General features: G+C 36.0%; 1 protein-coding gene across 10 annotated transcripts in view; it reads right to left on the bottom strand.

Annotated features, from left to right (window-relative positions):
- Cnot2 (CCR4-NOT transcription complex subunit 2) overlaps positions 1–23,353 on the bottom strand; it is a 94,489-nt gene that overhangs the window by 33,210 nt on the left and 37,926 nt on the right. For 5 of the 10 annotated variants that reach the window (XM_060378083.1, XM_060378081.1, XM_060378090.1 and 2 more), the window contains one exon: positions 8,988–9,110. The exons of 3 other annotated variants lie outside the window; for them this stretch is intronic. In XM_060378083.1, the coding sequence (XP_060234066.1) occupies positions 8,988–9,110 (123 nt within the window). Of the gene's footprint in view, positions 1–8,987; positions 9,111–17,357; positions 17,416–23,353 lie in introns of all 10 variants that reach the window. 2 more of the 10 variants (XM_060378085.1, XM_021656155.2) reach the window with 1 other exon arrangement.

A 23,353-nucleotide genomic window follows, 5' to 3' on the forward strand; every position in this document is an offset into this window, starting at 1 on the left:
GTGAGAAGGGCATAATAGAGAGGCTGTGACTTCCAAGACAAGGGCTGTGAGATAAGTCACTTACTACAGTGTGTGAATTAAATATCACTTTCTACACTGATACTACATGTTATTAATGCATTCAAGAACATAACAGCTTAAAGAAAACTAGAAATGTACCGTGGCAAAAAAACAACTATAAACGACCACAAAAAAAATTATGTATTTAGATGTCAAAATATATAAAAAAGTTTTTTTTTTTAAATAAAATATTTTTATTAAAAAGTGTATACTTTTTGGCAGTTTTTTCCCTTTTTTTTTTTTAATTTTTCATCAATTACACTTTATTCATTCTGCATCCCCCCATAAGTCCCTCCCTCCTCCCCTCCCAGTCCCACCCTCCCTCCTCCCTCTGCTTGCATGTCACTCCCCAAGTCCACTAATAGGGGAGGTTCTCCTCTCCTTTCTGATCTTAGTCTGTCAGTTCACATCAAAAGTGGCTGCATTGTCCTCTACTATGGCCTGGTAAGGCTGCTCCCCCCCAGAGGGAGGTGATCAAAGAGCAATTTCTTAGAAAAACATAAAATCTTAAACCACGAAAGACATTACAGTAGAGAACGCAGTTAAGTAGAACTACCCCAACTTAACATCTCAAAAGAGGTAAAGGGTGGACTAAGATTGAATGGTGTACTATCTGTAGAATGAAGAAACTATTAGGAAGCCTGCCGCAGCCTCAGGTTAAAGTTATACTATGCGAAGACTACATTTCTTAAGGACTACACGTTACACCCAAACAACTCAACAATGTTGTACCTTTGCCCCATAAACAGCATGTAAAAAATTTTAACACATAAGAACTACAGCTTTGGTTGCTTTTGATGAAACAGGATGCCACTATGAAATCAAGGCTGACCTCAAACTCATGATCCTCTTTCATCTATCTCCCAAGGTAGAGGCTTCAGAACTACATCTTAAAGGTTATCTTCATTAATGGTACAAGTGACATTTATGACCAGTAACAATCTACAGCATTAAGTCTTCCACCTCCCTTATGTTTTCTAATGGTGATGACTTCTTGTAGTTACTCTCTCCAATAAACAGATCTGCTAAATTTAACCTTAACTTGCAAAACATTAAACACAGTTTGGTAACAGAATTAAAATTCTAAAATAAAATTTCTCTAACAAATATTAAAAATAAATAAATAAATAAATAAATAAATAGATAATTGCCTGAAGTTTGATTTAATTTACTTAAAGGGAATGGTAATCGTTCCTCTACTTATTTTATTTCAAGAAAAAAAAATTATTAGCTTTTGACTGTATCTTATCTACATAAAGAATAAGAGATCAAGAAAGCATGTTCATGCGTTTGTACACAAGAAGAATCTAAATATTTTCTAAATTAAAGTCAATAATTTATAAAAAAAATAAAACCAATAAGATCTATTAAACAGAAGCAAAGACTATGAGGATGTAAACAAAGACTACAGGACGTACTACACTAAAATAAACAAAAGAGGAAGGGAACAAGGGACAGTAGAAGATGTAAAATCAACTGTTAAGTCACAACACCTGACAGTTTATGAATCAGGTACAGTAAAATAAAGAGTTTCCATGAATAATGTTTTAAACGATAAATTAATGAATTGCTCAACAGTAAATATCTAAGATTAAAATGTTTTTACTGAAAAGAAAAAAGGATGCCAGTAGATTTTTCATATAAGATGCTGTCTGAACTCCTTCCTGGTTAATGCTAAAGGAACAAATTTATACGACACAGGATTGGTTCTAGCAATGTTTACATTCAAAAGGTTCTTCATATGCATTAGTATCAAGTCTGTAGCAAGGACATTTTTCAGTTACTCAAATAATCTTTCAAAACACTGTTTTCCAACTTAAGACATACTTTTAAAATCACATACTTCTGTACACAAATGCACATGCACACAAACACAACTTGGCTACTACAGATTAACCATCTTTCCGTAATTCAGAACTCCAAATCCAAGCTCCTTCCCCACAAAACCAAAGATTTGAGAAATCTATAAAATTTTTAAATCACAGTCATGATGTGTAAAAAGTACTAGAACTGGAGCATTTGGGGTTTTAGCACTTATCTGGAGTATTTTTGGATTAAGATAATATGCTAATTGATGATTAAACATTTTATAATTACTTTCTAAATAGTGAAGTTGGATGCTTCAAAAATCTATCATTTTCTCTCATTTTTCTCATTTTACATTTTAACTTTAAATTACTGTTTGAATATATGATTGCTAGTGAGTTTTTAAAATTCTAGAAATGACTTTATATTTAATTCCAATTATTTTTAATTATACTCTGCTTTATTTATACTTAAACAGTGAATTCCAAGCCAACCTGAAGCACAAGAATGATCCTGTCTTTAAAAACCAAAAATTCTGACATACACTTTCAGATCATATTCTTTATTAAAGTTTATGAGATGCTTTTAAAGATTTTTAACATTCCATCTTCCAATAAATGACATTTTCAACAGTATCTATTTCCCATCTCAACAACTTACACAAAATATATTATTTCCTAACTATTACAGATTCAAAAGGCATGGTTTTACCTATATAGACAAAAATCTTTGCCCCTGCTGAGCATGAATTCTAGTGGATTAAATAACCAGGTACTTTCAGGCACTGATGAATGCTATGCATTTTTCTCTAATAAAGTATTAAAATTTTCATCTTTATTATTTATTTTGTGTGCGTGTGTGTGGTTGCATAAAGTCCACAGCTCCCAAAAGGAGGTCTTGAGAACAATCTGCAGGAGGTCAGTTTTCTCGTCCACATGTGGGGCCCACTGGCAGCAGCAATTTTTATAAGCTGAGTCATTTCCATGATCCAGAGAATTTAGAAGACAGGAATAAGGCAGATAATATAAACTAAACTTATTTTGAAAAATGATAAAAGGGAGGGCATCCCAGATGATATATTTAAACAGAAAACTCAATATGAGAAGGGAGAACACTACAGAAACTTCTGGAAGGGGGTGCCAAATTCAGAGGGGCGGTAGAAAGGAAAGGGGGTAGGGATTGAGAGAGGGAGTTAAGAATTCAGAGATTCAAGTATTCTAACTCTCTTATGTAGTATGTGGCAGTGACAAGAGCTATCCATACTTTACAGCAGACTGGAACAAACTATTCATACTGGCATGGAAACAAGCATTAGTTGCTGTAAAGGCTAGGTGTGAGGAATTCATTGTGGTTTGTGGGATTAAGTACACAGCCAGCTCTTACTAGTTCTCAAAGTTCTTAAAAAATAAAGCCCAAGTACCATACTCATGTCTTCTCACTGTATGGTAAAGCCAAAGAGCGCCCCACAAGTTTGTGCTTCTGAAATGATAATGCTTAAAGTTAATCAAGTAAGTACTTACTTACAGACTTATAAACTAGAAAGACATCAGCAACTAAAAGATCAAAAAATTATTTTAAAGTTATACAGATTGAGAAGTTGTATTTTTTTAAATACTTTTTTATTTATTTAACTTTTTTTTTTTAATGTTCATTAGTGTGAAGGTATCAGATCCCTTGGAACTGGCATTACAGACAGTTGTCAACTGCCATGTAGGTTCTGGGAATTGAACCTGGGTCCTTTGGAAGAGCAGGCAGTGTTCTTCACCACTGAGCCGTCTCTTCAGCCCCACGAAGTTATATTTTATGTTCTATGACTAGAATAAGCAGAACACTTTGGATATTTTCTTGAGATGAGGTATAGTTCTGACTGTCCTGAAACTCTCCCTGTAGAACAAGCTGGCCTAACAGAGATCATCTGCCTTTACCTCGAAAGTGCTGGGATTAAAGGTGTATGTCACCGCAGCCAGCCAAAATTTGGGTGTGTTTTTTTTTCAAGCTACCTTTAATCTTTAAAAAGTGACAGTATAATACTAATATTTAAAATAATTATTTCTGCAGATACCATAAATTTATGATTCTACCTACAGAGATATAATTCAAAGTCCTATTATTTTCTCTCCACCCCTCCCCTCAAAAAACTCATTAAGATTGATTAAACTGACTTCAAGATTTCATTCAACCACTAGCCAGTTTTCCTGTATAAAACTATTAAAATTATGTTTTTACTGTACTCAAAAAGAAAAATACAATCATTACTTTTAAAATTCTTTCATCTGAACATTTTCCAGAAATGATAAAAAAAAATAGCCATTATTTGCTAGGATATACATAACTGCCTGAAAATCCAGAGAATCAAATGGAATAACAGTAATGACCATATTAAGGACACCTGTGGAGCATGTTATTTATCACTTCAAATTTTTAATGAGTCATTCAATTCTTACATCTACTATGAGCTGGTTCCATTCTACTGTTCCTGTGTTCCAGATGAGAAACTGAGGTGCCCACAAACTGCTTACTCTGCCCTAGGACACAACTCATAACTCATGTAGATGAAGTTTAAACAGCACAAATTCAGTCAACAAAGTGGGTTAAAAAACACTTTGTAGGGGCTGGAGAGATGGCTCAACTAATTAAGAGCTGCTCTTCACATAGACACACATGCAGGAAAAACACCAATGCACATAAAATAAAAATAAATAATTAAAAAATAAAAAGAGCTGCTCTTCCAGAGATCCTGAGTTCAATTCCTAGCAACCACATGGCAGCTCACAATCATCTATGATGGATTCTGATGCCCTCTTCTGTCATGCAGGCATACATGCAAATAGAGCACTCATATACATAAATTAAAAAAACATTTTGTAAAGAGGTGGTGATTATATATCAATTCATAATATGTAACAGCAAAGAACAATTTAAATGTCAGTGATAAAGCCTTCCTTAGTGCCAGTGATAGTCAGGTGGTGAAGTACTTGCTACACAAATGTACCAGAATGCGTGAAAAACAAGGCATAGGTGTAGCTGGAGAGATGGCTCAGTGGTTAAGAGTGCTGTCTGATCTTCCAAATGGACCCGGGTTCAGTTCCCAGCACTCACATGGCAGCTCACGATGGTCTTTAATGCCAATTCCAAGGGATCTGACACATTCACACTAACGCACATTAAAAAAAAAAAAAATTAATTAAAAAAAAAAAGGCAAGGAGGAAGCAACCTTGTAATCCCAGTGGTGGGTGGTGGAACAGAGAGACTGGAGGATTCCAGAGACTCACTGGCCCATCAGCCTAAGCTAGGTCTCAGCAAGAGACACTACACTCTCTCAAAAAACAAGGAGTTGCCTCCTCAGGAAAAATAAGACTGAAATCTGGCTGCCACAAGTCAACACACAAATACACTCCTGACTCTGCACATACACAAGACCCTCCTTAAGACTGGAGCGAAAAGAGCAACATTCTGCTACTGAGCTACATTTCCAGTCCAAAAAGATCCTTCTGAAAGAAGTCAGTACTGAAATTGGAGCTGCTGAGCACTAACCAACGACACGTTTTTATAAAAAGGGATGTTGAAGACTATCCAAGATGTTAAAAATGGTCTACAGAGCCAAAGCAACTCAAACTACTGTAGTCTTAATACAGACTCAGTCTGATTTTGGCATCATAAACTTTTATATATACTAAGAGGACCATTTTACTTAGCCATTAGTAAACATTCTAAAACTCAGAGATAAGCAAATTACTATCTACGATCAAAATCCAGCACACTGCTTGTTTTAAAGGATGCATAATTCAGTGATTTTTTTACATTGTGATTCTGTAGCATCCTTCATTCTGCCTCTTGGCCTACAGAACCAAGTTACCACTTGGCTTTTTAAGAAAAAAATTCTCTGACCCACAATTTGAAATAAAATGGTATAAAGACAACTGGATAACACCACATGAGACAAAAGAAGTTATCTGTCACCTTACTTTTACACCTTAAACCAGAATACATTTCAAATGGGTATAAATTATAAATCAGGTTATGAAATAGAGTAGGAAAATCCTGGGGAAAGGTCTAAGCATGATCTAATCTAGAAAGCATTTAAAAAAAAAATCCTTGGGTTAGGGATGTGGCTCAGTGGTAGAGCACTTGTTCCTGTGTTTCATCCTCAGCAAATATGAAAGCAAACAAAAAGCCACAAAATAATGGAAACTGTTTGCAGAAACAATTTAACCTGATTTAATCATTACACAATGTAAACATATATTAAAACATCACCCAGTACTCCCTTAATATGGACAACTTTTGTTTTGTGTATTAACCATAAACTTAAAGAGAAAATACTAAGGGATCATTTTTAATAAAATGTTAAATACTTATATAATATAAAAACTACAAACTAAAGAGGAAATTTTGCAAAAATACTTGCAATAAAAGAAGAGCTCAAGACCATATCAACAAAGAAATATGAGAAGGCACAAACGTAAGTAATACAAAAACTACGCATGGTCAATAACCATATGGCAAAGACATCACTGTGTGTTAAATCTGTGTGTTTACATTTAGAGATACTTTAATATATTTACATTGTTTTAGCCTGAATGTAAACTGTCTGTCATAGGTGAATGTATTCAAGCACTTATTCCTCAACTGATAGCACTCTTTGGGAAGGCTGTAAAATCCTCAGAAGGTGAGGCTTTGCTGGAGGAAGCAAGCCACTGGGAGAAGTCCTGAGTCTTACAGGCAGGTCCCACTTTCTGTTCACTCTTCTGCTTCTGTGACTGTGGATGTGCTGTCATCAGCCACCACCCCTAAGCTCACTCCACTGGTTCCTGTTGCTATAACTTCCCAGGCATGATAAAATGTATCCCCTTGAACTGTGAGTCAGAATAAAACCTCCCTTCCTGACATTACTTCTTCTTAGGCATTCTGTCACAGCAATGAAAATGATAACTTATACATTAAAACAATATACTACTTTGGTCTATATGCCAAGCTGGTATTCTGAAAGGCATGGGAAATGTTAATGAGACTAAAAGTTATACATGTTCTGATGGAAGATGGTAGCATGTCTCAGAAGTTTAAATCATTCTAAGAATTTTGATGAAAATATTTGATGTATAAAATTAAAATCCTAGCAGGAATTTGTCCTAACAAGATCTGATCTATGCATCTATGCTTTTAAATTTTACAAACTCTGCCTGCACTGTTCGTAATAAGAGAAGAATAACAGCAACAGCAACAATCTTCTAGGTACCTACTATATTGTTATCATTATTTTACAGGCAAAGAAACAAAAGCTTTGAGATTTTCTTGCTAAGAGCCAAAGTGCAAGAAACAAGCATATTTGTATAGCTTTTGAGTTCAAGTTCTTCGTCTATTACTCCATAACTTAGCACCAAAAGTTTCATGAAGTATAATATTCTGTCACTTCTGTGGCAATCAACTATATTGGAGTAGCAGTATATGTGAGCACCATGAGTAAAGTAGATATACTAATTCTGATTTTTAAAACATAGTAGTCCTGAAAGACGGACATTTTTTGTTTTTTAAAAATTCACTTTTATGGGTATAGATTTTTGCCTGCATCTATGTTTGTGCACCATAGGCATGCAATGCCAAGGAGATCAAAAGAGGGCATTGGATTTCCTGGAACAGGGGTTATAGATGATTGTAGGTTGCCATGTGAGTGCAAGGAACAGAAGCCGGGTCCTCTCAAAAAGAGCAGCCAGTGTTCTTCACAGATGAGCCATCTCTCTAGCCCTGACAGACATTTCTTTGTTATTCACTGTCCACATAAGCTCAATTTTAAATCCAGTTTAAACTGGATTTCAGTTTAAACCTTCACATGTCCTTAATTAAACGCTCTATCAGTGTATTTCATTACTACTTTTTTAGCAAACTTAGATTTCATAACATATCCACAGTAAAATGCAGAAGTCATAGTATAAAGTTTCTGCAATCAAACTGTTAAATATTACACCCAACTGTTTTGAAACACTAGTGAATGAACCCAAGGCTTTGCTCAGACTAGGCAACTGTTCTACCACTGAACTACAGTCTACAAAAATCAACATATGTAAATAATTCAATATAATGCACATCAAATAGAAACAGCTTGATGTTCAAGGACCATTGTAAAATTAGTTGACATTATTTCATATGGTTACTGAAAGGCACACTAAGAGTAAACAAAGCCAATGCATACATAATTTGAAGGGAAAATAAGGTAATTAATGATGTTTCTAAAACAACAAATTTTCAAATAAAAATAATGGAAAAAGGGAAATGGAATAACGAGAATCCTATATTAACGTAAGTTGAGCCAATCTGAGACCTTCTAAAAGAAATCAGTGAGTGAACTAGTAAATAATCAGCTTTAAATAAAAACAAGGACATTTGTTACATATTTCAAACATTCAAAACAGAACAGAAAACACTGCTAAGGAAATTAGAGAACAGCAAATTGATAAAGCCTTGAAAGGAAAAAAGCTGATCAGATACACAGTGTCAGAATATAACTGGTTTAACTAAAAGATAAGCTAGACTAAAATGAACTAAACACATGAATTTATTTTAAAATATCCTATAACTTTGTTACCTTTCATGTGAAAAGGATTATTGCTCTACTAGCCTTCCAAAGCATAAACATTTCTAATATATAATCTACATAGTGCCAAAGACTTTCTACTGCAGCTCTGGAGCTGTGGAGAGAAGAGCAGTCTTTACTTGCAGGCTAGACTACAGCCAGAGGATTACACAGTAAGGACAAAGTTTATTAAAACTTGGTATTTTATGTATTTTTAAATCCATACGAACATGCTCACTTGACTTTGTATGTGTACTTGCTTTATTTTAAGAAATACTTCCCATGACACAAAACCCAAGATTACCTCAAAGTTACAGTATTCACTCCATGTCTTTGAGTACTCTCTGTAACATCATATCTCAGCTTAAGAATCACAGGGCACTAATCTTTCCCATTACAAAGCAGGGTATTTATCTTTGTGACCCCAGAGCCTACAACTATGCCTAGCACAGCACTAAACACAGACAATCCCCTGGAGTTCACATGCTTCTCCTCAGGGATCTAGAAACAGGCACAGGCTGCTGAGGAAACATGGCATAACTCATTAACTTACATCTTTCTCTGACCGATGTGGGAACATAGAAGACTGGCTGTAGTACATGTTTTCATCATGGTAGTCGCTGTCCACCCCCTCTACAAACTTCTTTCTTGAAGCACCAAACATGCTGTTTGTCACCTAAACAAAAACATGACTTTTATCAAGAGTAATATTTTGGAAAAGTCCGGCTTTAACTTTCTGCCTATGGAAACAAAAAGAGAGTCTGCTATGATCCTCAAACAGCAACTAGAGTGATGGGACTCAGGATAAAAAGACAAATCTGACTATACGGTATAATTTCACTGCCCCACCCTATCCTCCTGAAAGCAAGAAGTAAACAATGCTGTTAATTTTTATGAAGCTAACTCACTTATTCTTGAAAAACTATAGTTCCAATATAAATTTTCCTAACAGTTTTTTTTAAAGTTTCAACATTTTCGCAAACATTATTGTGTGTCAATTCTATCTCTATTTTTAGAACTGTTTGGAAGAGCATGAAGGCTCATGATGGTACAACACTTTTTTTAATCACTATGGAAAGGCATTCTAGAATTTTGTCAAGTCACAACTATTGATACATAGAATAAACTCCACGTTGGCATACATTTATATTTTGTTTACCGTTTATTCTTTTGTTTCTTAAGTTTTTATGAAAACATTATTATAAACTTACACCATAACAAGTAAATAATAAGTTTCCAAAGCTATCAGCTGAGCAACATGAAGCTTTTTGTTTCTGTTTTGTTTTTACATAGTCTCTCACTACACAGCCTGGACTGGCCTTGAATTCCTATCTTTCTACCTCAGAGCTCTGGGGGTACAACAAGGTATCACTTAGTCTGGCCATGTGAGTCACTTCCTGCCAATATGCTGACATTTACAGTTAACTGACATGCCAATGACATGAGGAATTTATAGACTTGAAGAACATAACTATATTTTTCTAAGCATACTCAAATCAAATTTAGTGTCTTATTCATTTATTACAGCTAAGATTGCTTCCTTCAAACAAGAGCTAAATAATTTCAGAGAAGAACCACACATGCCTATCCACCAAGCTTCTAAGTGCTTTCTAAGTACTCTCTCATACAGGGGGGGGGGAAGGAACCAATCCTTTTCTGGGTTTAATTTCAGAAAACAAACAGTTACAAAAATTTAGATACTGTGTATGTTCTATTTTAATTTGTTCTGCAAGCATTAAGAATATAAATATAGTTAATTGTCATTATAGGACCTTTGCTAATGAGCTCTAATTCTATAAAAGAATAAATATGGATAAAAGCATGTAACATACATAGTTCAATATCCAGACATCTCCCATTAAATTTACACATGTGAATGAACTAAAAATGATAAATTTTCTTTGAAAATGTTTACATAAAACATTAAAACCAGTTCTAGTTTCCTAAAATTCTGAGGTTGAAATTAATTACACAGAATTATCTTGTTTAACATGATGCAAATGAAATGCCTCACATAAAACACTAAAATGCTTATCCTATCCCAAAACTGTGTTATCTCAACTGAGTGTAGGGTTGGACATAGAGGAAGAGAAGTGGGACAAAAGGGGAGAGGGCAGAGATGGAGACCTTAAGTTATGCTGTGAAAAATGGACTATGTAAGGATGGAAGCAGGAAAATAAGTCAGAAAGGTGGCAATAAAGGATGCAGGTTTTGAGGACTACCAAAGTAAGAAATGAGGTGAGAAGTGGTTGGATAAAGGATGTACTCTGAAGAAGGTGGGTAGGTGGGACATTAAAAAATATTCACATTCTCTTCTTGCAAAGAATTAAGGGAATGTAGAAACCACATTTATCAATTGACAGTGTATATGTCAATATTATAATAAAATCCCTGCCTATAGCATATAAATAAAGGTCAATTTTGTAAATAACTTTAAAAAATTAGCTTGAATTAAGTAACATTTCCTCTTTACATCAGAAACAAGGATTGTTATGTTCTTTGATCAGGAGCTAACATCGTAAAAATGACTGACTGTTAGGTCTGAGAATCACTGAAGGAAGACCTCAGACTCAGGTAGTAAAAGCAAAGATCATTTATTCTGCAGAGAAAACCAGCATGTTCGGGTGGGTCATTCATACAAAATGGCTACAACCCTGAGGGGAGCTGGCAGGCCCCCTTTAAAGCCAGAAAGGGGAAATTCCTACTGTGGCTATGTGACCTCAATTGGGATTGGCTAGTGTCCATGGAGGCTACATGACTCCAATTAGGACTGGCTGGCTCCTTGGTATTAAGTCCTCTCACAACACTCCCCTGGGAATGATGCTATCTTCCAAAAGGAGTATTTCTCACAAGGGAAACATTCAATCGTAACATTTTCATCACTCCTTTGACTCCTCAAGAAGCTATATAATTTTTATAAGTACACAAATAGGTTAGCTTATACTAAATCTTCTCTACCAAGCTCACTCTTCAAAAAGAATTTTTGAACTTTGTCTCAAAAATACAGAGAATTATGCTGAGGCAGAATGGAAGTGCTAAGATGGCTTGAATTTTCAACTCCACTATTTTATTACTTATGAAGACATAATACCCAACTCAAATTCCTGTGATTTTCTTGATATTTAAGTATACCGATTCAAAGCCAAGTTCAGCAAGTATGAAAAATGAAAAAAAAAATTCAAAATTCTCAAGTTTCAACAATTTCAGAGATGTCTAAGGAAGACTGTGATGGAGAAATGGGGAGGAGGGCTGCAGGGCTTAAGTTTTTATAGTCAAGAAAAGAAAACTAGAGTACTTTGTAAATTTAACTGGAAAATACACGTGTCCTTATACAGAAAAATAAGCAAGGGCTGGAAAATGGGAAAAGTAGGACAGACTACCAATATCCTCTATCTATATAAAACAATAATATTTAACCAGCATCATGCCCTTCATCAAGATCTCCAGAAACCTAGAACGGTATTTGGACTGGGCACAGAATCAATTCCTGAAAAACAAACAAAGAACCACAATCCACGACCCAGGGGTCCTTTCCTGGTAACACATACACAATGATTCCAATCCATTCTCCAATCCTAGCTGAAGGTTCCTGCACCGCATTTAAAGTGCTGCCAAGCATCTCTACTCCCAAATTAACCTCATTCATGAAGACTGAAAACTGATGCTCCAACTCATGTTCTTCCAATTGTTCTACACACCCAAGCAAATGATACTTTCAGGGTAGCGAGGCTTTTCTGGCTGTCTGCTTTTGTTCCTTCTTACATGTATCTTAGTTTACATTCTAAAAGGTTCACAATGTGAATACTGAGAAAAATTGTGCTGAATGATGACAACACTTGAATAAAAAGCTCTAGTCTTGAACAAGCTGACATCTGGTTATTATAGAAAAACGTGAATGAATTTGCAAATTCAAATACAATCAATGTAACCTGTCTAAGAAAAATTGAGTGAGGTGCAATGTTTGGGCAAAACCTTGATCAAACAAAGAAAAATAAAAGTGGGAGAAAAAGAAGTTTGGACCAAGACAAAACACCCATGAAAGAGATCGGCAATGAGGAAAACCTGGAAACAATGGCACTCTCAATATGCCCAGGTGTTGCTGCGGCACACATGATCCCAGCACTTGGGAGGTAGAAGCAGGAAGTTCTGGAAGTCATGTAGGCCAGCTTGGGCTACATGAAGCTGTATCTCAAAACAACAACACCTCCCCACCAAAAACAAACAAACCAACCCCACCCCCAAAACCAAAACCAAACCCCAAGACAGACAAACCCCTTTCTGTATGGTGAACACAACAGATTCTGGAAGGAAAGTGCCAGGTGAGAAAAGCAGGCTCTTCAGTGCTGGTTAACCAGACAGAGTACAAAGAACCACAGTACAAACCTCTGCACCCACTTTACAGTAGCCTATGGAATCTTGACAACTAGTCCAAGCTAATCAAACTCGGAAGCTTACTCTAGTTATCCAAATCGTCAACAGCTTTCCATCTCTGCTGTCATTTACTAACACAAGGTACTCCAATAGTCCAAACCGTTCTCAAATCTTAGCTAAAGATTTTAATTCTCCTTAAATCTGCTTTCCTCCATCCAAGCAACTGAAGTGAAAATTCATGTTCATGGACCTGCTGATCAAAAGTCTTCAACCACCCACCTGTTCAAATAAAGAAGTTTAAAGCCCCTATGTAGTCAATCTCTCTGACCTCTTCATAAACCCCTTCCCTCCCATCATTAAATCATGGACATTGCTTCAGTTGCTCAAATTCCTTTCTATCCCAGAGCCTTTGTACAAGCTGCTATTTCTACAATGCTCTTGCTCAACGCTCACTCTTTAAAAGTTTAATGCTAAATTATAAGGCCTGCTCTTCTTAATCAGTGGAAGAAAAAAAAGCACTTTATCATGACCCTAATTGTAAAATAAACCTTTTACCATACCTGATTCAGGCAAGACCAGGTGGCACTCACTTCAAACCCCAGCATTTTAGAGGCAGGCAGAGCTCTAAATTTGAGGCCAGGCAAGTTCTTGGACAGCTGGGGCTACACAAGGAAGCCCTGTCTCAAACAAACAACCCAAGTTTATTCTAGCCACCATTATAATTCTACGAAGCTAACAAGCAATTAGCATCCCCTATTTTGTATCTAGAAAAATTCGGGACCAGAATTTAGGTAACCTGCTCAAGGCTATAAATCTGATAAGCACACTGACAGACTTTCATCCTAATCTATTAAGTGTTTCCCCCTTTAGAGACCATAATAGAGCCATAATTAAACATAAATACAAATTATCCTTCATTATGTGTTTTCTTCATAAAATGTAAAGGGTGTTAAGGGTCAACATCATCATCAACAAAAAGAAAGGTCCTTATTTTGTGATGAACAACACAGAAAGTATGGTATACTACAAGGAAATATTATTGGAGAAAGATCACTTTATAAGACAATGGGCTGATTATGTACCGGAGACAGAAGTCTCTTCAACACTGATCATATTTATTTTTAAGGAATTTACATTAATTTTAGGATAAAAATGCTCGAACAAACACTACTGAATTACTTAATTGGAAAGTAACTGCTGTTGGCATAGTGGTGTATAGCCCCAACTCCAGAAGGCAGAACTGGAGAAGGCCTGAATTTGACACCCCCCAAGAAAGAAAGAAAGAGAGAGAGAGAGAGAGAGAGAGAGAGAGAGAGAGAGAGAGAAAAGAAGAGAAAGAGAGAAAGAAGAAGAAAGAGAAAGAAAGTGAAAGAATGAGAGAGAAGGGAGGGAGGGAGGGAGGGAGGGAGGGAGGGAGGGAGGGAAGAAAGAAAAAGGAAGGAAGGGAGGGAGGGAGGAAGGAAGGGAGGGAAGAAGAAAGGGAGGGAGGAAGGAAGGAACAAAAAAGAAAGAGGGGAGAGAAAGAAGGAAGGAAGGAAGAAAGAAAAGGGAAGAAAGAAGGAGAGAAAGGAAGGAAAGAAGGAAGGAAGGAAGGAACAAAAAGAAAGAGGGGGGAGAAGGAAGGAAGGAAGGAAGGAAGGAAGGGAGGGAGGGAGGGAGGGAGGGAGGGAGGGAAGGAAGGCAAGAAAGGAAGGAAGGAAGGGAAGAAAGAAGGCGAGGGAGGGAGGGAGGAAGGATGGTCAGAACAGTTACTGGGCGGGGACTGTAGCCCTGGGTCTGATTCTCAGCACTGTGGGAGGGGAGGCAAAGGGCAGAGAAGGAAGGAGAAGGGTGTGGAGGGAAAGAGAAGAGGAGGAGAGGGGAGGGGAAGATGTAAAAGGAAAGTGAGGAAAAAAAAAATTACCCAAGGAGAATTTCTAGTAGAAATAAAAACAGAAATTAACAGATACCACTTTTCAGCATTCCAAATGAACAGACATTACTTTCTAGAGTGAATCCACTTAAATCCTTCAAGGAATTACAATGACTACAATCAAACTATAAATTTCATTATGAAGCTAATAACCCAAACACAATATGATAAATATGTAGGACACATGTAGAAAGTGGAATAAATCCACCATGGCATACGTTTCTTGTCCTAAAATAAATTATATTACAACGGTAATCAAACGCATTTGAGCGGGGTGTGTGGATGCTCCAGCACTGGGGAGGCTGAGGCAGGGCAGCCTCCACCCAGGAGTTTGCAGTATGCCTAACCAACAAAGAGAAGCCTTGTCACAAAACAAACAAAGAAAACAAACAAACAACAAACAATCCTAGACAAACAGCATCACTACCACCCAAGCCCCAAATCTGTACTAGTACGTTTCAGGGCACCAACTTTTTCCTCCTATCTATGGAATTTACACTATTGCATTATTCAGAAAAAGGAGTGCTAAGTGCAAGTCATACAGGATGTGTGAGGAGGGAAAGGGAAAGCTGCCTCTTTCTCAGTGTTTAATGAGTATGTTAGGAAGTTACTTTGATTGTTAACACAGAATTCAATTTGTCTTTTCAGTTCAATATATTCCACAAATACCCAAGTTCTCTCTTGTCTACCAAGTAAGTAAAAGAAATGAAAACAACAAACTGTCAATGATATTCTAACTTTACCAGGAAGTACTCAATTAGGATCTAAAACTATTCTTGCTAGAAGTCTTAAAGTCTTACTATAAGAGTGCCTAAATTCTAGGACAAGAAAACTGTTATATATGGTACTGTTACAATATTGTAATCTGAGAGATGTGTTTTAGCAATATGTTGAGACTTTCAACCAGCTATCATAGTTCAATTAATTCAATTATTAATTCAATTAATAGCTCGATTATTTAATTCCTGAAACTTTCTCCTCAAGTATCAGCCAAAACTTAGTTCAAATTTTTGATGCAAATTAATAGCCTAGAAATCAAAGCAAACCATGTCATGGTTTTAGTAAAAGTAAAAGTTTCAATAAATCAGTAACAATAGGCAAAATGAACGCTGAAGATGGCAAGGAAAGATGCACAGCAGACTGAATGGAAATGTGCTTTGTCAAAAACCCAGAGCCTTGCCAAACACCTGTGCTTGATAATTTTGGAGAATACATGTCTTAATAGTCCTTTCCAAGGTTTTCAGAAATAATTTGTGTATTTTTGAATAATTAATACAAAAACATAGTTTGCCCTAGGTCTGAAAGCAAAGGTGAAAAGAGACATAATCTTCTGAATCTGAAACTTGACGTCTGTTTGGATGGCATTTCCAAACAGATCTGCCACAAAGGTGAATGTGCTCCTCGTAAAGTGACATGCTCTGGAAAGCACTAACCAAAATGCCTCCTCCTAAAATTTGGTCATGATTCAAAGTAAATAAACTGATTTTGTGGCTTTTAAAATTTTGTTTTAATTTCTAGTTATCAAGAAGCCTCCTTAATAGGTCCAAATCCAAATCACCAAACATAAAACACTTCAAAAGAAAAACATACAGTATAAAGTCATAGCTCTAATCCCTTAATAATGCTAATCTATGAGAGGGAAGGTGTGAAGCACCTAACCACTAAAAAATCAGCTCTGACTAGTACTAGACTAGTTCTAGCAAGAAGCTGGACTGAAACCTCAGAGGAAAACCCAAACTTAAGTAGCACTTCCTCCTTAAATACAAAACATAACATTATAAAATAGAAATGGAAGGACAAGTTAACAGAAGAAAATCTTCTAAGTTCAGAATACAAAACAAGCCCTCTAACAAAAAGATGTTTCAAGTGTTTTAAGGCAGTTATTAAAAGAAATGAGGAAACCAGCCCGATACTTTGCTGAGAGACATGTATTTCTACATGTTTCTCAGAAAATTAAAGCTTTAAAACTTAAGGAAAGGAAGATAAACCAATGAAAAAGTTTACATTTTGAAGATCTGTAACGGCAAGAAAAACACTTGTATTTCAGTCATCTACAACACACAGAAACACTGGGGAAATGTTAAGTATCCTAGGTCATATTAAGAATTTGTTTTTCCTGGGTTTAATTTCAAATGTCTTAAAATGTGATCAAGGATCTACAAATCACACATGAATATTAGGAAACAGGCTTCAAAAGCACTTACTGAGCTATGTGTAAGTAACATGCTTTAACAGCATCCTATTTATTTTTGTTAATGTTTCAAACCCAGAGCAGTAGACCGTCCCAGTCCTCTTGTCACAATTTTGAAGAAACATGCTCAGGATTTTTGTTGTGGGAAGTCAAGCCACAGCTACCCAGGAAATAAGACAGAACACTTAAAGCAAGTAGAAGCTTTAAACCTGCTGCCTCATCAGACTAATGGATCAAACTAGTGGTCTGTAAATTTGTCTTTCTTGCTTTTTCTCCTTCTTTTCTGAACACTAGACTTTTATCTAATAATTTACATGCCTGATTTATGAATAAAACACAAAAAAACATTTCTAAACTAACAACATGATTTACTGCAAGATGGCCCCATCCACCCTCACAATATCTATGATAATCCACTGTTAAGCCCAGCTTTCCCGCCACATACTTACCTGTGTAACTTCTTTCAACATTTGCTACTCTGGGGATTGGAAAGTTCAGAGCTGGAGGCTGAAGTGAAGAAGGAAAGGTTGGAGGGTGAGCCATGGCACCAGCCCCACACTAGGAGCTCCCCTGAGATATTACAGCAGGGTTGACACCATAGCTCTGAAGTTCAAACTCCAGCAAACGATAAGAAAGGAGTCCAACCAGAACATGATAAACGATGGAATTCTTCTGCTCTTTGAAAAATAAGGAAATCATGCTATAAAGATCTGAATGTCCAGTTTCAACATTATGACTCCCTGTTCATCTCTTCATATTACCCAACCCCAGAATCATTTTTCAGACTGCTTCAAAATATTAATTAAGACAACCAAAAAAGGGCAAGGCTCTGAAGAATCTTGCACTGCACACTTTCCCAGAAAATGCAAGGATAGGGCTTACCTGGCCTTCGTGAGAACACTCTAGGAAAGTATGTCCCACTATGCTGCCTAACCACCCCTCCACCCCTTACACACACTCTTGTTCTCCCGTGTGCTTGGCATAATGCTGCTCTCATCGTGTTTATACCATCAACCAACAGGATGAAAGTTGGATTACATAGATCTAACTCCTGACCATGGACCAGTGAACTTGTAAAAAGGAGAGAACTTTTGGTTTAGGTATATTCATTGGGAAGAAATGAATTCCTAAGTGTTCTGTGTTGATAAAAAAAAAAAAACAAATAAGGACCTGTCCACCAGAGATCCACTTGATAAAATAAAATCAAATAATAAGTTTAAGACTTTTTAATGGATAAGATGGTACACAGCTGTAATCCCAGCATGTCAGAGGCTGAGGCAGGTGGTCTTTTTTAATTTGATACCAGACTGGATATCTGCCTCTAAATTTAAATTCCTTTTTTTTTTAATTTAAATAATCTGATGATGAGATGAAATTTTTAAATAAAATATTAAATTTAGTCACTTTTGGGGAATGACAGTGCTAGCGACTGAATTCAGGGCCTTATGCATGCTAGGCAAATGCTTTATCACTGAACTATAGCCTGGCCCCCAGTGAAAATTTACATTTTCACTCACATTTACAAAAATGTGAATACTTTTTTAATAATAGAAGAGCTACATGATTGAGATAAATGCATATTACACTTAAGCAATTTCAAAATAATAATAATACGGATACCACTGAAGAGCATGTTATTTTAAAATTTTTGTATTTAAATATATATATTAAATACAATCAGAATTCTAAATTAGGTATACAGCAGTTAAAACCACAAAGTTTTCTTTCAATGAGAAAAGACAGTTTAAAATACATCTAAATATTTGGTCATGTAAGTTAATTTTGCAAATGTTTATGCAGCATCTACTATGCCAAGTTCTAGATGACGGATACCACACTTTAGAATTTTCTCTATAGAATAGAAGAATACTGCAAATAAAAGGCAGTAAAGACAATTAAGTGGTTTCTTGCACCACTACTAAGGGCCCCTGGCCTGTAGGCTATCCTTTGTTACCTCTATTTCCTTTGCTACTATTCTGTCTCTTACTGTGATCCAGCTACAATGGCCCCTTGCTGTTCCTCACATACATCAGGGACACTACAGTTTAAAGGTCTTGGCACTGTTAGGTCCTCCAGATATACTATTCCTCAAGATAGATCAGCTGCACCTATTTCTGTTCTTTAATCACTTCTGTCTATGTACATTAAATTTTATTACTTTGGTTTTTTGTTTCTGCTTGTTTGTTTTTAAATCAGAGACTTTACCCAGTCCTTTTGTCTTTTGTGACACCAATGTCATATCATATATACTGAAGAATGATTTTGGTCTGAATGCTTTTTATAATCAGTCTGAAATTATGCATTTGAATGCTTTGTCGTCACAGAGTGGTATGCCGTCTCACCATGTGCTTCCATATATGAATGTATATGACATTAACATGTCCTCCAGGTGGCGCTAGCCCTGACCTTGGTTAAGCTGGCACATCGGCAAGCTTTCCCTACTGTGTAGCCTACTTACTCATGCCTTAATATATATATATATATATATATATATATATATATATATATATATATATATAAAAATGACATTAGCATGAGCCAGGGAGTTATTACATTGATAGTAAGAGCTTTATTTGTATGTGATGCTTGCTTTGTACTGAAAGCAAACAAACCTTGAGGTATAATTAAAGAGTAAACTGCAATTTTATTTGGGACAAATAGGAAAATAGGTACTTAATCTCACATAGTTTCTCAGCTTTTACTTTTGAATTGTACCTTCAAAATGTTTAAGACATATAGGAATAACACTGTAATGATGACAGCTATGTCTGAGAGAAGGAATGGCAAGTGATGACAGCGTTCACCCAGGCACTGCTGCAGTACTTATTCCTGTGGTGCTCTACAGGAATCTGCTGTTTCCCTCACTTTTCGACATTTGTTAAAAGTTCTTATAAAGCAAACCAATTACCTTCTGAAGATCTCACTCTAAAATCTGAACAGTGTCAATGACTGTATACAGTCAGCCCAATAGGACATCAGCAGAAATGAGAATACGGCTCAAATTCAAGGTTCTTATTCTACCCATCACATTTTAAAGCATTACCGCAATGCTTTTATCCTGGCAGAAAGGATTTAATAAACCTTTGCATTCCAAATTCCCGACCTTAGCATTTCTTGTCTTAAATATGTTCTTTGCATTTTTTTCCTTTAAGAAAATATGACTTTCATTAAAAATTATAACTTCAGGAGAGAGGGGAAATTGTGGTCAGGATCTAATACATAAGAGAATAAAGTAATAAAAAATAAATTAAAAAACACTGTAACTTCAACTAGGAGAATGAATGACAACTATTTATGGGCCTATTAGATGCTAGAGAATACAGAGGGAGGGAATGCAAATGAAATGGTCTACTTTTTAAATTTAGGTTAAATAAATCAGAACATGACAACTTGGGGTTTGTTTATTGATTTGCATTATGTTTCTTCCCAAGCGCTATTTTTATGTGCTCAGATCTGGTGTGGCAGTTTTGCTTTGTATATATAGACTATATAGTGTCTTTTATAAGAGGGAGCAAGGCAGCCACAGTATCAACACAAAATCTTATTCTTACTATTCAGAATGATTCATCGAGCTTCTCAACTACTTTGCCATTTCAAAGAATTAAATCTTAAGACTTCCAGTCCAACCAGGATGAACTAGCACGAAGAATCTCTTCTCCCAAGACAACATAAAAATGGATAAACTACAGAAGGAAGAGGATTGGTAGGTCAGGGCCTGCTAGAGTCACACAGTAAGAACCTATTAAAAAAAAAAATAGAAAATGAAAATATATTAGCAACAGTTTTCAGGCATGGAGCCAACAACTGCCCTTCCTAACTAATTGACAAAATGAGTTTCAGGCTGTAATGAGGAAGAGGGAGCCTGCTGGGCAGAGAGAGTACCCAAATTTGAACATCATCAGAACTCAGTCAGGGTAGTCCAGGGCATCTTAAGTAAGCAGGCTAGAAAGCTAGACAGGAAAAGAGCTGCACAGAGAAACAGCTCAGGAAAACAGAAGGTTCCAGAAAGTCTTCAGTGCGGTACTCATCAGCAAGCACAGGAACGAGCCAAAAAGGAAGGGGGAGAGAACACCTGAAAAAGCAGAAAATTTGGTCCTAAAGGCTATTCTGGAATGTATTCCGGAATACATACACATCATCTATGTTCCCAGAGCAGAAAAATACTGTAATTCAAGGGAAAGGAAAATACTAGCTTAGTAGTTGAAGAAAACTGGCCCTACTTAAAATCTATTGATTTCTTTAATGAAGTTTTCAAAAAGGAAAAAGGGCAGAGGAAGAGACAAGAGAAAAAGGTCTTACAAGGACCAAATGTTTCCTAACTCCATCCCCAGTGAACTCAACAATTTTAACACAAATATTAAATAAATATAAGACAATAAAATAAAACCACCACAGCCTTAAAAAAACTATGCAAATGACCAGTAAAGAATGGATAACTTTATAGGAAACTTCCAATAATCAATAAAAACATTCCTATTGATTAAAATGGTATAAATGGCAGAATTAGTGGGCAATGACAAAGACAATTCAATCAAATGTTATGGGCAAAGGAAGATACAAGTAAGAACACAGAGAAACAATGGTCAAAGACCCACTTAACAAAACATGCAAAGGTAAGAGTATTGAATCCATAAATGGAGAAAAATTTTCAGGGCAACTCTTTGCATGTATGTAATTGAGTCCCAAAGAACAAAGTACAGGAAATATTGAAGGAGAACTCCCCCCGACACACACAAAATAACTTGATAAAAACTATAAATGAACACAACAAATGCCAAGCACTGGAGTCATGAAAATTAGGTCATAATAAAAAAATACATTAAAAATTTACCATAATAAAACAAATGTTATTAATTATTAATGGTAGCCAAACAGAAAGATATACACAGATAACTGAAGATACAATAACAGCAAATTTTTCACTAGAAATAAGGCAAAGATAATGGAGCACCATTTTTAAATATTGTCTGGCTGGCAGACTGGGTCTTACAGTACAGGCATACCTAACACCATCTCTGCTTGCCTCAGTCTCCTGCCCTGGGATTAGAGGTCTGTGCACCATACCTGGTTAGCATATTATTTTTAAGATTCTAAAAGAGAAACTACCAAGTTTCAATTTCTTACTGAGCAAAGTATTTTTTTAGGATGAAGGTAAAATAAAGACATTTTCACACACAGGAATAATAACAGAATTCACCACCACCAGAAATGCATTTAAAAGAAAACCCTTTTTTGGAAGAAGAAAATGATCCCCCCCCCCCAAAAAAAAAAACATAAAAAAAGTGAAAAGAAAGCATTGGGGAGAAAAATAGAAAGGTTGAAAGGAAATAAGATAGAAAGGGTAGAAAATGAAGGAAAGAAAAAAAAAGCCAAAGTATTACATTATGGATACCGAAAAGCAGAAAACCATGATTATTCTTCCTTCAAGCAATTAATAATGAAAGTATGTAACAGAAATGTAAGGGTAAGGTGTCCCCTTAGGAACTGAAATTTTGGTCAGACCAGAAAACAAACAAACAAACATGTATGTACAGCGGACTACTGGAAAAACAAAATGTTCCCCTGAATTTTTCCCCCCCTGGATCTTTAAAAAAACACTCCAGGAACTGTTCATCCATCCAACCAAATTCTACCTCCCTAGGGTTTTAACCAAATGTCCAGTAGTATTGTCAGGTGGAAAAACATGAGCAAATATGAACTTTTCCACAATTAATGATGAACATGGAAGGATAATAAAGAACCCAAAAACATTTTTAACACATAAACAAATAATGCCAATGCATTACACTAACTACATTCTCTAGCCACAAAGGAATTATACAAGAAATCAACAAAAAGTAAAAAGAAAAGCTTGATGTAACTCTTGAGGCCAGCCGGGCTATATAGTGACAACTTTTATCAAAAACAACAAAGACAACTTATGATAAAAGCACTGCACACAAAAAGAAAGCAGTGGGAAGGAGGGGGCAACAATGAAATATTCTTGGAACAATTTATTCACCCCTTCAACATGCTATATAAAACAGCATAGCAGCATCCTAAAAATAGTGACAACCTAAAGCTTTCCATTTAGTAAAGTGACAAGAGAAAGATTACTACTCCTCAACCATTTCTTTTCAGCTATTTATCAAAAGTACTAGTCAATTTGGAAATACTGGTCACAAAATAAAACTATCATTTCCAAATGAGTCTTATATGAAAACACACATACACACACACACACACACACACACAGACTTCTGACAAATTTTTTATAATGAAAGTTTTGCAACAGTGATGGATATAAAATCAAATTTTAAAAATTAGCTATTTTCTATCTCCCGCTTCTTTCATAAGATTCCTTGCACTCTGCCCAAAGTTTGGCTATGAGTCTCAGCATCTGCTTTGATACCCTGCTGGGTAGAGTCGTTCAGAGGCCCTCTATGGTAGGCTCCTGTCCTGTTCC

The sequence above is a fragment of the Meriones unguiculatus genome, chromosome 2 (genome assembly GCF_030254825.1).
Source record: "Meriones unguiculatus strain TT.TT164.6M chromosome 2, Bangor_MerUng_6.1, whole genome shotgun sequence".
NCBI classification, from domain to species: Eukaryota; Metazoa; Chordata; class Mammalia; order Rodentia; family Muridae; genus Meriones; species Meriones unguiculatus.